General features: G+C 39.4%; 1 protein-coding gene across 6 annotated transcripts in view; it reads right to left on the bottom strand.

Moving 5' to 3' along the window:
* gramd1ba (GRAM domain containing 1Ba) overlaps window positions 1-13,126 on the bottom strand; it is a 561,758-nt gene that overhangs the window by 417,899 nt on the left and 130,733 nt on the right. For all 6 annotated transcript variants that reach the window (XM_070894375.1, XM_070894372.1, XM_070894374.1 and 3 more), the window contains one exon: window positions 2,110-2,175. In XM_070894375.1, coding sequence (XP_070750476.1) covers window positions 2,110-2,175 — 66 coding nt within the window. The remainder of the gene's footprint in view (window positions 1-2,109; window positions 2,176-13,126) is intronic.

Here is a 13,126-nt window from a genome sequence, read left to right on the forward strand (position 1 = left end):
TTGGGAACTCAGTCAAGGGAAATCAGATGTCGAAATCTATGTCTTACTACTCCTGTTTTTCAAATGAAGGCAGCCCTATCTAAAAGGCAAATTTACCTGTAGCTATGTAGAAAACAATAATCAGCGTTTTCATGAATTTAAATATACCGCATCTAGAAAGACAAGTTGTGTTGCTGGTCATTGCCAGACTTCATTCAAAAAATTTCTAAAAGGCTATAATGAATTACTACCATGACATCTATTATAAAATGATAAACCACTGATTTCTTGGGCCAGATTTTTCTCTCGTTGGCAAACAAATGGCGCCAGCCATTCATTACACTTGCCCATAGACTTTCTATGGGATTTTACACTGGAATTTACTGTAAATTAGAGAGCTATTTTGGCTCAGCACCCTCTACAGGGAATCTGGGGCGTGTGTGAAGAGGCCAAGCAACTGTGTATCTCCTTAACCAAACAATCAGATTGAAGAATAGTTAATGAGCAGCACAGAATCTGAACCAGGAAGTGTCAGTTATAATATTTAATTCAATGTCAAATCAGGTTCAGAAAGGAAAATAAAAAGAGGGAAAGAAAAATGGGATTAAGTGAGAGGAAAAGAGTAAGAAAGAAAACATTTTTTAAAACTCCAACAATTAAAATATGAAGCAATGATACTCTGCACTTCTAAAGGTTAATTTTTAATGCCAGAGAGGTTGTTTGGCAGTAATTAAAACTCATCACGCCATTAAAAATTTACTTACACTGGAATGGAAAAGTCCTAACTTTTTCTGGCGAGATTAGTGTGCATCTATGAAGTCAGTACAGTTACTTCACACTGTTCCATGTGTTTCAATTCCGAGCCATTTCGGCTCAGCACCCTCTGCAGAGAATCTGGAACATGTGTGTAGAGGGCAAGCAACTGTATATCTCCGTAACCAATCAGTTGAAGAATAGTTAATGAGCAGCAGAGAGTCTGAACCAGGAAGCGTCAGTTACCTGTGTAGCGCAGCTTCTGGATGAGCAGGGCAACAGAGACAGAAATCCTGATTTCCAAGTTTAACTGCGCGTGTGCGGTCACCAGATATTGCTGTCTGATTTACGCTTTAACAACAGTGAGCGCTGTTAGGCTCACCATTATTTCTACTGCAAATTCCAGCCTCTCCTTTCTAATCGAGAAAGATTTTACATCAAGACTTACACAATCATTTATCAGGGCTATAAAATATCCCTTGAAGGAACTGGAGTTCGCTGCACCCTGGTAGATTTAATTATGGAAATTGAATTACAACACTTGATTTTCATACTTTGATTCCATTATCTCCTAATGGACAGGCTGTAAAACATAGGCACTTGGTACTGACACATGGCAGTGTGGTGAAATGTGAACCCTCATGAGTCAGCTTCCAAATCCATAAGTTAGTCGCCTGAATTAAATTGCTCTTCTGTAATGCCCGGAATCGGAGACCCAAAGTCTTTTGTTCGTGTTGCGAGTGAAGAAAGTTTGTAAGCAGTGACCTTCAAGTGAATTCTGGTGTTACAATGTACAGGTCAGACTGTAAAATTCCACTCACCAGCCAGTCAGGATCTGATATATCTCTTTCTTTGTTTTTGTTGCAACTCCTAGTTTCTTGACCATATCAAAAAGTACAATTTAGTTATTCTTGAATGTATATTCTCTCAATACAACATAAATGAGTGAAAAGTCAAATCAGGTGAATTTTTAAAAATTTGACTCGTCCAAGAAAGAGTAACTTGTAAACCATTCTCCAGCAATGGGCACAAATAAATCACCACAGTTCCAAAGGAATACTGCAGTTCTTAAGAATGTACCAGCTCAGTACACTAAGGTTCTTCAACAATGAATTCCTTACTACGAATGAATTAAACATTTCCTTTGATATTCAAAAAGAATGATTGAATATAAAAGGGATATTGTCCACATTAGGGTCTGTACTATTCAAATACTGCCATCATGTGGTAACAGTAAGTGACTGAAACAAGTGTTGTTTTATAAAGAAGTCATTTCTCTGAGATATAGACAATATGTAGTTATCGTTGACTGATGCCAGCGAGCACACACGTTTCAGTGTGATGCAATTTATTCAGCGCTCTTGAACCGACACTTACCTTTCCTCTCGTATGTATGGAGTCAGGAACCGAGAAGAATCATCTTCATGGCTGCTTTGTTGACTGCTGAAGATTGAAAAAGAATCATTATTAGATCAGAGACAGTAGGGGTAACAGTACTTTAGTTTAGTATCATTAACGTTTTATTTTGCTCTCAGTATCTGTCATTATTCCCGATCGCCTTTCCCACCACCATCACCTTCAACTTCTCCTCCTCCAACAAAATAACCAATCAGCAATTCTCTTTCCTTATCTTCCTGCCCAAACTTATTTAGAGTGGTCGAGACTATAAAAGCACTCATTTAACTGAAGTGACATTGCAAATAGTTAGGCATAGCACAAGTTATTAATACATATCATCTGTGTCCCAACATTAAATGACCGTATTGTTACCTCATTCATAAGTGTACATTTTCTTTGAGACTTATCATTAATTCCTAGTATTTGGTATTACTAAAGTTAAATTTGGTAGTAGTCTGTACACCACTGTTTTAAGATAGTCATTTGTTTATTAATTTATGAAACTGATAGCCAGGTTATACTGGTAGACATTCATTGAACAGACTGTGAAGGCCCAGATTTTGCGGTAAAAATTATGGTGAGGCTAACGGCACTCATTGTTATTAAGGAGTAATTCGGACAGCAACCTCCAGTGATCACATATTCACAGCTAAACATAAAAATCAGGAAGTTGCTGTCTGAGTTGCCCTGCTTCTCCACAAGCTGCGCTATACCGGTACTTCGTCGAGTGACTTGGCATTCAAATACATGAAAGGGCATGAATTTGAGGTACTTACTCACTAGCTATCCAATAAACATGGCAGAAAAAGTTAGGGCTTATCCATTCAATTGCAATTATATTTTTATCAGTATGAAATGTCTTAATTATCACCAAACAATCTATCTGGTACTGAAATTAAATTTTACAAATGTGGAGTCTCATTCCTTCAGATTTTAGTTATGGTTGGAAATTTTTTTTTTACTTTTTATGTCTCTTTTATCTCTCTCTCAATTGCATCTTTCTTTCCCTCTTTATTTTGCTTTCTGTACATGATTTGACATTGAATTAACTATTCTAACTGATACTTTCTGGTTTAGACTCGTGTGCCTCAGTAAGGATTCTTTAATCTGATTGGTTAAGGAGATACATTGTTGCTTTCTCCATTCACACAGGTTCCAGATCCCCTGTAGGGGGCGGCACACTGTTTTTGCTTTCTAATAACTGCAGGTTCCAATGTGAAATCCCACAGAAAGTCTGTGGGCAAGTGTAAATGTAATTATGGAATGTTGGCCTTTATTGCAAGGGGGATAGAGTATAAAAGCAGAGAAGTCCTGCTACAACTCTACAGTGTATTGGTGAGTCACACCTAGAGTACTGCGTACAGTTTTGGTCTCTGTATTTAAGGAGGGATATACTTGCATTGGAAGCTGTTCAGAGAAGGTTCACTAGGTTGATTCTGGAGATGAGGGGGTTGACTTATGAAGATAGGTTGAGTAAGTTGGGCCTATATTCATTGGAGTTCAGAAGAATGAGAGGTGATCTTATCGAAACATATAAGATAATGAGGGGGCTCAACAAAGTGGATGCAGAGAGGATATTTCCACTCAGAGGAAACTAAAGTTAGGGGACATAATTTCAGAATAATGGGCCACCCATTTAAAACTGAGATGAGGAGGAATTTCTTCTTTCAGAGGGTTGTAATCTATGGAATTCTCTGCCCCAGAGAGTTGTGGAGGCTGGGTCATTGAATATATTTAAGGCGGAGATAGACAGATTTTTGAGCGATAAGGGAATGAAGGGTTATGAGGAGCGGGCAGGGAAGTGGAGCTGAGTCCATGATCAGATCAGCCATAATCTTATTGAATGGTGGAGCAGGCTCGAGGTGCCAGGTGGCCTGCCTACTCCTGCTCCTATTTCTTATGTTCTTATGTTCTAACAGCTAGCATCGTTCGTTCCCCACTGACCGCAAAATCCGGGCCAATATTTATTTATTGTTTCACTGACATGTATACAAAAGGAACAAATATACGTGAAATCAAGAGTCAGAATACAGCACTACCTATAGGTAATGCTTAAAAAAAATTGATAGTGTCTGACTACAATTTTCACAATCTAAACCACTATCCAGCTAGATGTAGCCAACCTAATGCAGGAGGGGTGTTGGTATAAAAGTAACTATACAGCCTGTGAATTCATGCTTATTGTACGTTCACTTTTCTGTAAATTGCACAAGGCATTTATGGCGCGAGGATGGTCACTATGAAAGTTTCCACTAGATGTCAGCATTAGCCATAAAAGTTTCCCATGCAGAACAGAATTTTCCTTTCCTGATTTTAAAAAAGTACATTTGATTATGTTTTCTATTTGTGCAGTGATTGCTAGAAATAGCACTGAGTAAATCTAAAGTGGTTTTGGATCAGGTTTACTTCTATCCCAGAAACACATTTTCCATTCCTCCACCTACACTCTGCCTAATCCTAATTAAGCACACTTAGTAATCATAATTTTTAAAAAATGTCAAAATCCTGTTGTGCTGATAACTGCTTTAGTGAATGGTTCCTCATAATGATCAAAACTTGCTTTCCAAAACCACAACCCTTCTGATGTGCAAGTTATAGTATCGCCGCATTTTGTTTGTACTCAACATTGTAGTGGCAATTCCCCATTGTTAAAAGAAAATTGTCTCAGTTGTAACATTGGTAATCTGCACCATCGAGACAATGAGTGGGTAATGATCTTCCGAATGGGCTGCTAATTGTGTTTAACGGGATAGAACGGTCAACAGTCTTCAGCGTGCCTCATTGACTGCAGTGTTGAGCAGTGTTGCCTTATGTTCATTAGCACTTTCAACAGCTGAGCATTGCTTCACTCAGAATGTAGATTTTAGGTGGAGAACAATAAATCTATCAGAATAAGATCATTAAGAAACTGAAAATGCTGGAAACACTCCGTGGATCAGGCTGCATTGAGAAGGGAACAGAACAGTTAATGTTCGGCGTGCAGACATTTCTTCAAAACCAAACCTCCTTGGGTTCCAGCTATGCATGTCTTTTCGTAGAATATGTTGAACGCTCATTGTTCCAGTCCTTCTCGGGTCCCTTCACCTCTTTTACAGTGATGTCTGTGCTGAAGCTGTTTCTTGCTCTCACCCCAATCTAGAGCATTTCATTCATTTTGCTTACAATTTCCACCTCTCCCTTCATTTTTGGGGCCTATCTCCACATCTGCCCTTCCTGGACCTCTCCCTATCGCTGGGTATGTCCACTGACATCTATGGTAAACCCAATGATTCCCGTTACTACTTGGATTATATTTCTTTCCACCTCACTACCTGCAAGGACTCTGTCCCCTTCCAGTTTCTCAGTCTCCATCGCATTGCTCTGATGCCACCTACCACACCAGGGCTTCCGAAATGTCCTCCTTTTGTCTCAGCTGAATATTTCCCCTCCACCGTAGGAATAGGGCCTTCCTACAGGTCTGTCCCATTTTCCATGCTTCTGCTCTTACAGCCGCCCATCCCAGCTCCCAGAATGGTCCCCCTCGTTCTCACCTTCCACCCTATAAGCTTCCATTATTGACAGATCACATTCTGCCATTTGCACCACCTCCATCACGATCCTACCACCAAACACATCTTCCCATCCCCTTCTCTCAGATTTCCACAGGGTGTTCTCTCAGTGGCACTCTATTTATACCACACCTACCACTTGCTCTCCTTCCCCTGCCATCTTCCCATTCAAGCGCAGGAGGTGCAACACCTGCCAATTCACTTTTTCCTGCATCACTCTCCAGGGCCCCAAATACTTCTTCTGGGTGAGACAGCAATTTACGTATACTTTCTCCAACCTCGTATACTGTATTCATTGCTCATAGTGCAATCGCCTTTGCATTGACATTTGCATTGCATTCTCTTTGTTCTGCTCCTTTTTAATACACAAATAAAATTTTGAAGAAATTTTGCATGCAAATCATTAATTGCTCTAGTCTCTCCACAGACGTTGCCTACGGTGCTGAACATTTCCAGCATTTTATGCTTCTGTTTCAGATATCCACCAATTGAATTTTTTGCTTTTATTTAAATTATTATTTTTACAGCAATAATATTTTGAGCAGTGCATCATAGAGAAGAGGGGGAGCTGCTATTTAATCAGCTGCTTAAAGTGCCAGTGAGCACCAAGCACTGGTCAGCATTGCGGCAGATATCGTGACTCAGTGTATCAGCAGTACACATCAGGGATTGCTAAATCTAATGTAGTGAACAGATGGTTAAGGAGATCATTTTGAGTTCCTAGCAAATCAAACGCTAACTTTGCTGTAAATGGGTGCTTATTATTTCTTGGTGTATTCCATATTATACAGCATTGCCAGATTTAGACTGATATTAACAAATGGTACTTTATACACAATTTTTCTCATTAACACACCTATATTTTATAAATTGTTGTAATATGCAAACAACGGACTTAATTCCAGTAGTGAAAAATAGTAACCATATACTACTGATGATAAGACAACTACTAAAATCCCAGTCAGTGGACCTAATCATATACAATTGAAGTCAGTTCACTGAAGCATTTCAAGCTAAATTACTCAAAGTCAACAGCAACTCCAAATTTATGTCAACGATATTTGTTCATTTTTGACAAAATAGTGTTGTTTTGGCTCAGTTCCTAGTGCGTTTATATTGGAGTCAGAAGGTAATGGGTTCAAATCCACTCCAAGATCTAATTTCAGGTAACTTTTCAATGAAGTACATTGTCAGAGGTGCCATCTTTCAGAAGAGAGATTAAACTGAGGCTCTGTCTGGTTGCATGTTCAGTTGAATCCTATAGTACTAGTTGATGAGCAAGGAGTTCTCCTGGTGATCTGGTCAACATTCATCCCTCACCCAACACTACCAAAATAAACAGATCATTGATCTAATTTGCTGTTTGTGGTACCTTTTTATGCACAAATTGGCTGTTGGGTTTGGCTACGCGACAGCAGTGATCGCACTTCAAAAAAAGTAATTTATTGGCTGTGATGTGTTATGAAATTCATTTTCACAGTTCTGGGAAATACTTCATGCTGCTTAAAGGAGGCAGCTGTGAGCAGGATACTCACCCACTACAAAGCAGAGGCACAACTCGAGGTGGACCCAAGGCAAGATGCAAAGATAATATACAATGAAATACCTTCCTGTACTCGTACCCTGCAGCACCATATCAGCACTTCACATTAACTATTCATCAAGTGCAGCAGATTAAGTTTGTGTGGAATTTCCTGTCGAGAAGAGTTATAGAGGCAAAACCACTAACGATGTTTCAAACAGCCAGGCTGCTTCAATCAGAGTTAGATACAAGTGGAATGAGCTTTGATAGGTTGAATGGCTATTTTTCTTCATCAGTTTTTCTCACATTTTTAAAGCTTTGTCTATGGATTGATATAGAGAGACTGGTGCAGCTCAACAATTGATGGATTAAAAAAAGGTTTATTTTTTATCTGAAATTTATCACTAGGGAGAAGCTCTAAAGTCAAAGGAGCAAACAGAAACTTCAGGTAGGAGTTAGTGTGTCTAATTGTTGTGCTCTGTATATTACAAAATTATGTACAATTACCAATTTAGGATATGTGACCATATTCTTAACCCCAATACCAATATATTCCAAATTGAGTTTATTTCTGAGGTGATTTGAAAATATATTAGCGCGGAGCTTGAGATCCTGTTGACAACAAACTAGCAGCGTTCACCGTCATTTCGCCTTTAAAACTGCCCGCAACTTCAGGATTTAGCGCTTGCGCAACCGAACAAGGAAATCCTGAAGCTGCGGTCTGTCATTCGCTGTTCTGCCACAGAGCCGGCAATCACTGATCTGACGAATACTTTCCCTTGGTAAAAAAATTAATTGCTGTTAGAAACTGTATAAAAAGTTAGACCCATTCAAATGAGGTGTAACTGGGTTTTAATGACAATCTGAGTAATAACTACTGATAAACAGTAGTCTGGCCCTGCAAAATTAACTTCGTATTGGTGGAATATCATATTTTCCTCATTAAGTTAAAACTTAATCGATTTTAAAATTAATTAAAAACATTTTTTTTTAAGTTTGTTCATGATTTATGTCCCAATCTTTATTTCTCTATCTGTAAAAAAAATTTAAAGCGATTAATTATTAGTGCTTTCTATTTCCTGGTTCCCAGTCTGCGAGAATTCTGCATTGTGATTGGCTGCTTAGACAGCTTGTTGACGTCACAGCAGCTCACACTATGGGATTCCCATTATACTACGCTGATTTCAACTGCACATCAGAAAAGCCGAACTTCTCGCAGAGAGATCACGAGATGTTTGTGGGTAGCTTTCTTCGCGGCCAGTGGCAAGTGCCTTTGCTTCGCCGCTGACCGCAAATTACAGGCTAGTAATTTTGACAATGCTACAATGATGAAGGTAGGAATGTAGACAAACTCCTTCACAGATGCTGTGGGCTGTTTAGACGAAACTGATTCTGCAGTCCAAGTGCAGTATGGGAAATGTCCCCAGAACCTCATTAAAATTAGACACTGAAATGGGGCTATGTACTAGTTACAAAAATAGCACAGATACTTGGAAAGACATTTGGATTTAGACACACTGGGTTTCCAACAGTCCAAGTTAATTTGGTCATCTTTCGGAGGAATTCACTGCAAACGATTTCAGTGTACTAGTAATGCTGTTTGCTCTAATAATGACGCTGCTGTTTAGCTCAATTAACTACATGAACTTTTACAGAATTAATCCTATCATATTAAGCGGGCCCCTTTAAAACTATTTGTTTCAACTGTTCCATAACTAAGCTATTCTGGGAAATTAAAAACATGTAATTCAATTTGCTCAGTGTTTGCTATTATAAGAGAAACTATTTCTACTTCATGAAAAAAGGACACCCTGATTGGCACCATCCAAACCTTGCTTAAAATAGTAAACGCTGATATTGGTATGTGGTTAACTGACTAGTTGGCTTTTGGTAACCCAGAAACTTGGTCCAAAATAGTAACTGCCAGTAACACCAACACAGAAGAAGCATTTCCTCTTCATAAAGGTGCAGTGGAAAAACAAGACAAGAATCTAACAACTTCTCAGACTACAATCAGTCCCACAAGTTGATCAAACACTCATGCCCTTTTGGAATGCTTAAACCTTCCTGCTTAGTTACTGTTTACTAAACAATTCTGCAGATTTACAATCTTTAGTAGGGTGTGTATTATAGTCCAGAGCTTCCAGCTGCGATATATTGTGTCTCACTCATTCTATCTTGTTATACCCAGCAAACATCACAAAATGCCCATAGATGCAAGACTCCCTCCAATTCTGTCTATTCCTTTCCCATCTGATTTACACATCTGAAAATATATGTTTGCTCCTATTGTCATACCAAGAAACAAGGACATGTCACTGTACATGAAGCTGTAGTTGGAGCTATCCCAGCATCATGCAATGCGAAACCTTTCTCTTGTGAGAACAAAGAATAAGGCAATGAGCATCAGTGGGGTGGAATGCGAGGTGGATCGATAGGCAAAATAAAAGTATATTTGGGAAAGGTTCTTTATTTGGAAGGAGAGAAGGCAGATAAACCTGAACTGAGCATTATTTCCATTCTGGTGTTGTAATGTAAGAAACCATGTTTCAACCTAATTTGCATCACTTCACTGTATGTTTGTAAAATTAAAACAGAACTACATGCATGCTACGTTAAGCCCAACTAACTTCAGCTGCTTCATCAATGGCATCCCTGCTATTATAAAGTCAGAAATGGGGCTGATGATTGCAGTGTTCAGCTCCATTCGCAATTCCTCAGATAATGAAGCAGTCCATGCTCGATTCCAGGCTTGAGCTGATAAGCTGCCAGTAACATTTGTGCCGCACAAGCGCCAGGCAATAACCATCTCCAATAAGAGCCTAACCACCTTCCTTTGATATTCAGTTGCACTATAAGGGCTCATGGGGTTGGGGGTAATGTATTAGCATGGATAGAGGATTGGTTAACGGACAGAAAAAAAAGAGTATGGATAAATGGGTCATTTTCAAGTTGGCAGGCTGTAATTAGTAGGGTGCTGCAAGGATCAGTGCTGGGGCCTCAGCTATTTACAATCTATATTAATGACTTGGATGAAGGGACCGAGTGTAAAGTATCCAAGTTTGCTGATGATGCAAAGGAATATAGACAGGTCAAGTGAGCGGGCAATAAGGTGGCATATGGAGTATAATGTGGGGAAATTATTTTGCACTTTGGTAGAAAGAATAGGAAAAATAATTTTTTAAACAGTGAGAAACTATTAAATGTTGGTGCTCAGAGAGATTTAGGCCTCCTCGTACAGGAATTAGCATGCAGGTACAGCAAGCAATTGGGAAGGCAAATAGCATATTGGCCTTTATTACAAGGGGATTGGAATACAAGAGTTAGGAAGTCTTGCTACAATTGTACAGGGCTTTGGCGAGACCACATCTGGAGTACTGTGCACAGCTCTGGTCTCCTTATCCAAGGAAGAATATATTTGCCTTAGAGTCAGTACACCAAAGGTTTATTTGGATGATTCCTGGGATGAAAGGGGGGTCCTATGAGGAGAGATTGAGTAGATTGAGCAGATACTCTCTGGAGTTTAGATGAATGAGAGGTGATCTCATTGAAACATATAAGATTCGGACGGGGATTGACAGGGTAGATGCTGGGAGGCTGTTTCTCTTGGCTGGAGAGTCTAGAACTAGGGGGCATAGTCTCAGGATAAGGCATTAGCCTTTTAAGATTGAGATGAGGAGGAATTTCTTCTCTCAGATGGTTGTGAATCTTTGAAATTCTCCAACCCAAAGGGCTTTGAATGTTCAGTCATTGAGTGTATTCACAGCTGAGATAGATAGATAGATTTTTGGATTCTAGGGGAAATCAAGGGACATGGGGATCAGGCGGGAAAGTGGAGTTGAGGTTAAAGATTATCCATGTTGTTAATGAACGACAGAGCCGGCTCGGGGGGCCGTATATCCTATTCCGGCTCCTAATTCTTATGTTATGTTCTTATTACCATCTCCGAACCCCTCACCATTAACATCCTAGGGGTCATCATTGACCAGAAAATCAACTGAACCAGCCTCATAAATGCCGTGACTATTAAAGCAGGTCAGGGGATATATATTCTGTGGCAACTATTTAAATTCACAACTCCCCAAAACCTCACCACTACTTACAAGGCACACATCAGGAATGTGATGGGATACTCTCCACTTGCCTGGATGAGTGCAGCTGCATCAATATTCAAGAAGCTCGACACCACCCAGGGCAAAGCAGACCGCTTGATCAGCACCCCATCTACCAGCTTAAACATCCACTCCCTACTATCTACAGGATGCAGTGCATTGATTCAGCAAGGCTTCTTCGGAAGCATCTGCCAAACACGGAACCTCCACCACCTAGAAGGACAAGTGCATGGGAACTCCATCGCCTCTGAGTTCCTCTCCAACTCACAAACCAAACATGGACGTATATCGGCGTTCCTGGGTCAAAATCCTGGAACTCCCTACCCAACAGCATTGTGTGAGCACCTTCACCACACTGACTGCAATGGTTCAAGAAGAAAGCCCAGCACCATCTTAAGAGCAACTAGGGATGGGTAATAAAATGCCAGCCTTGTCAATGATGCCCACATCCCGAGAATGAATAAAAAAATGAAAATATTTTCCAAAACAGTTTATCAAGAAGTTGTTTTCATATTGAAGGAAGTACAGGCATAGACTTCCTCATGTGTTCAATGTAATGCAAGTGCCATTCTTGTAGTGCAATTATCCAATTGGGCAATTTTTAAAAATAAATAACCAGCTAAGTAAAGATCAGTTTAATTTTGTGGCAGTCTAACACAGCTGAACATATGAGCACATGAGATTTCATCCCTGACCAAAATATTTCTATATAGCTTCAAAAGGGAATTGTGGCACTATCTACTGAATATGACATAGCTACTTATTGTTCAGTTAAGATATATTGAAAAAAACACCAGCCTTCTAAAGTTAGAAGTACATCCACTGTTTTTCAAACTGGAGTGTTGACATGCACTGAGGGAGTACTGACCTTGATCAGTGTTTGGGAGGGATGTCCCTACACAGCAAATACTCAGCAGCATTTGCCTAATTGCTGAGACCTGGGAGCCCTGTTGTTGTCAGATATTCAAATGTTTTTTTACTTAAAGATAGAAAAAGTCCTAGCTAATAAAAGAGTGCCCACAGAGGTGAATTTAAAGTGCTTTCAGGAAAAATAAATAATCTACATGTGATAAGAAAAATTTGTTGTGAGCGGACAACAGAACCTTTTCGAACACACAACTACGTGCACACAGTGCAGTCAGATATCACTTTCCATTACTCTCATTCTCAAAAGGAATGCCGAGGCGGCTGCCAGCAAATCAGCTAAAAGTCTGACGAAAATCCAGAGTTTGGAAGTTACTGTATTGGCAAATGTACTGCAACACAAAGCCTTTGTGGGGGTGGGAAAAGATTCAGTATTAATGCAAAGCCTTTTTTTTTAAAAAAACAAAGAAAACACTTAAAAAGACAGTTCTGATAGTTCCAAAAAAAGTGTAATTTCAGCCCATTTTAAAAAGGCACTATCTTTGAATGCTTTCTGCATAAATGCTAATGCTACACTCTGTTTTTGTTGGTTTTCATAAACTAGCATTGCAAACCTCTCAAAAATGTAAACTATTCAATCATGCCTGTAAATTGTATAGTGGTCATATGTTGTAAAACGAGTTTCTATGTCACCATTGCATTAAAACTTTTATTCACATAACACTGCTTCTACTGCATTTACTAAGCCCATAGCATAGGGTTAAACATAAACTTCAACTTAATTTAACAAAAATAACAGAGGTGCATTCACCCGATAACTAAAGCATCAATTCCAAATGGTTTTGCTTTGTACCAGCGCTGCAGTTATAGTGTACAAGAATCTGGTGGCAGAGGTTGAAGGGAGTCTCGCTCTACTTTAGGGTTAGTTTTGACCTTTAAACCTGATTTAC

The sequence above is a fragment of the Pristiophorus japonicus genome, chromosome 11 (assembly GCF_044704955.1).
Source record: "Pristiophorus japonicus isolate sPriJap1 chromosome 11, sPriJap1.hap1, whole genome shotgun sequence".
NCBI classification, from domain to species: domain Eukaryota; kingdom Metazoa; phylum Chordata; class Chondrichthyes; family Pristiophoridae; genus Pristiophorus; species Pristiophorus japonicus.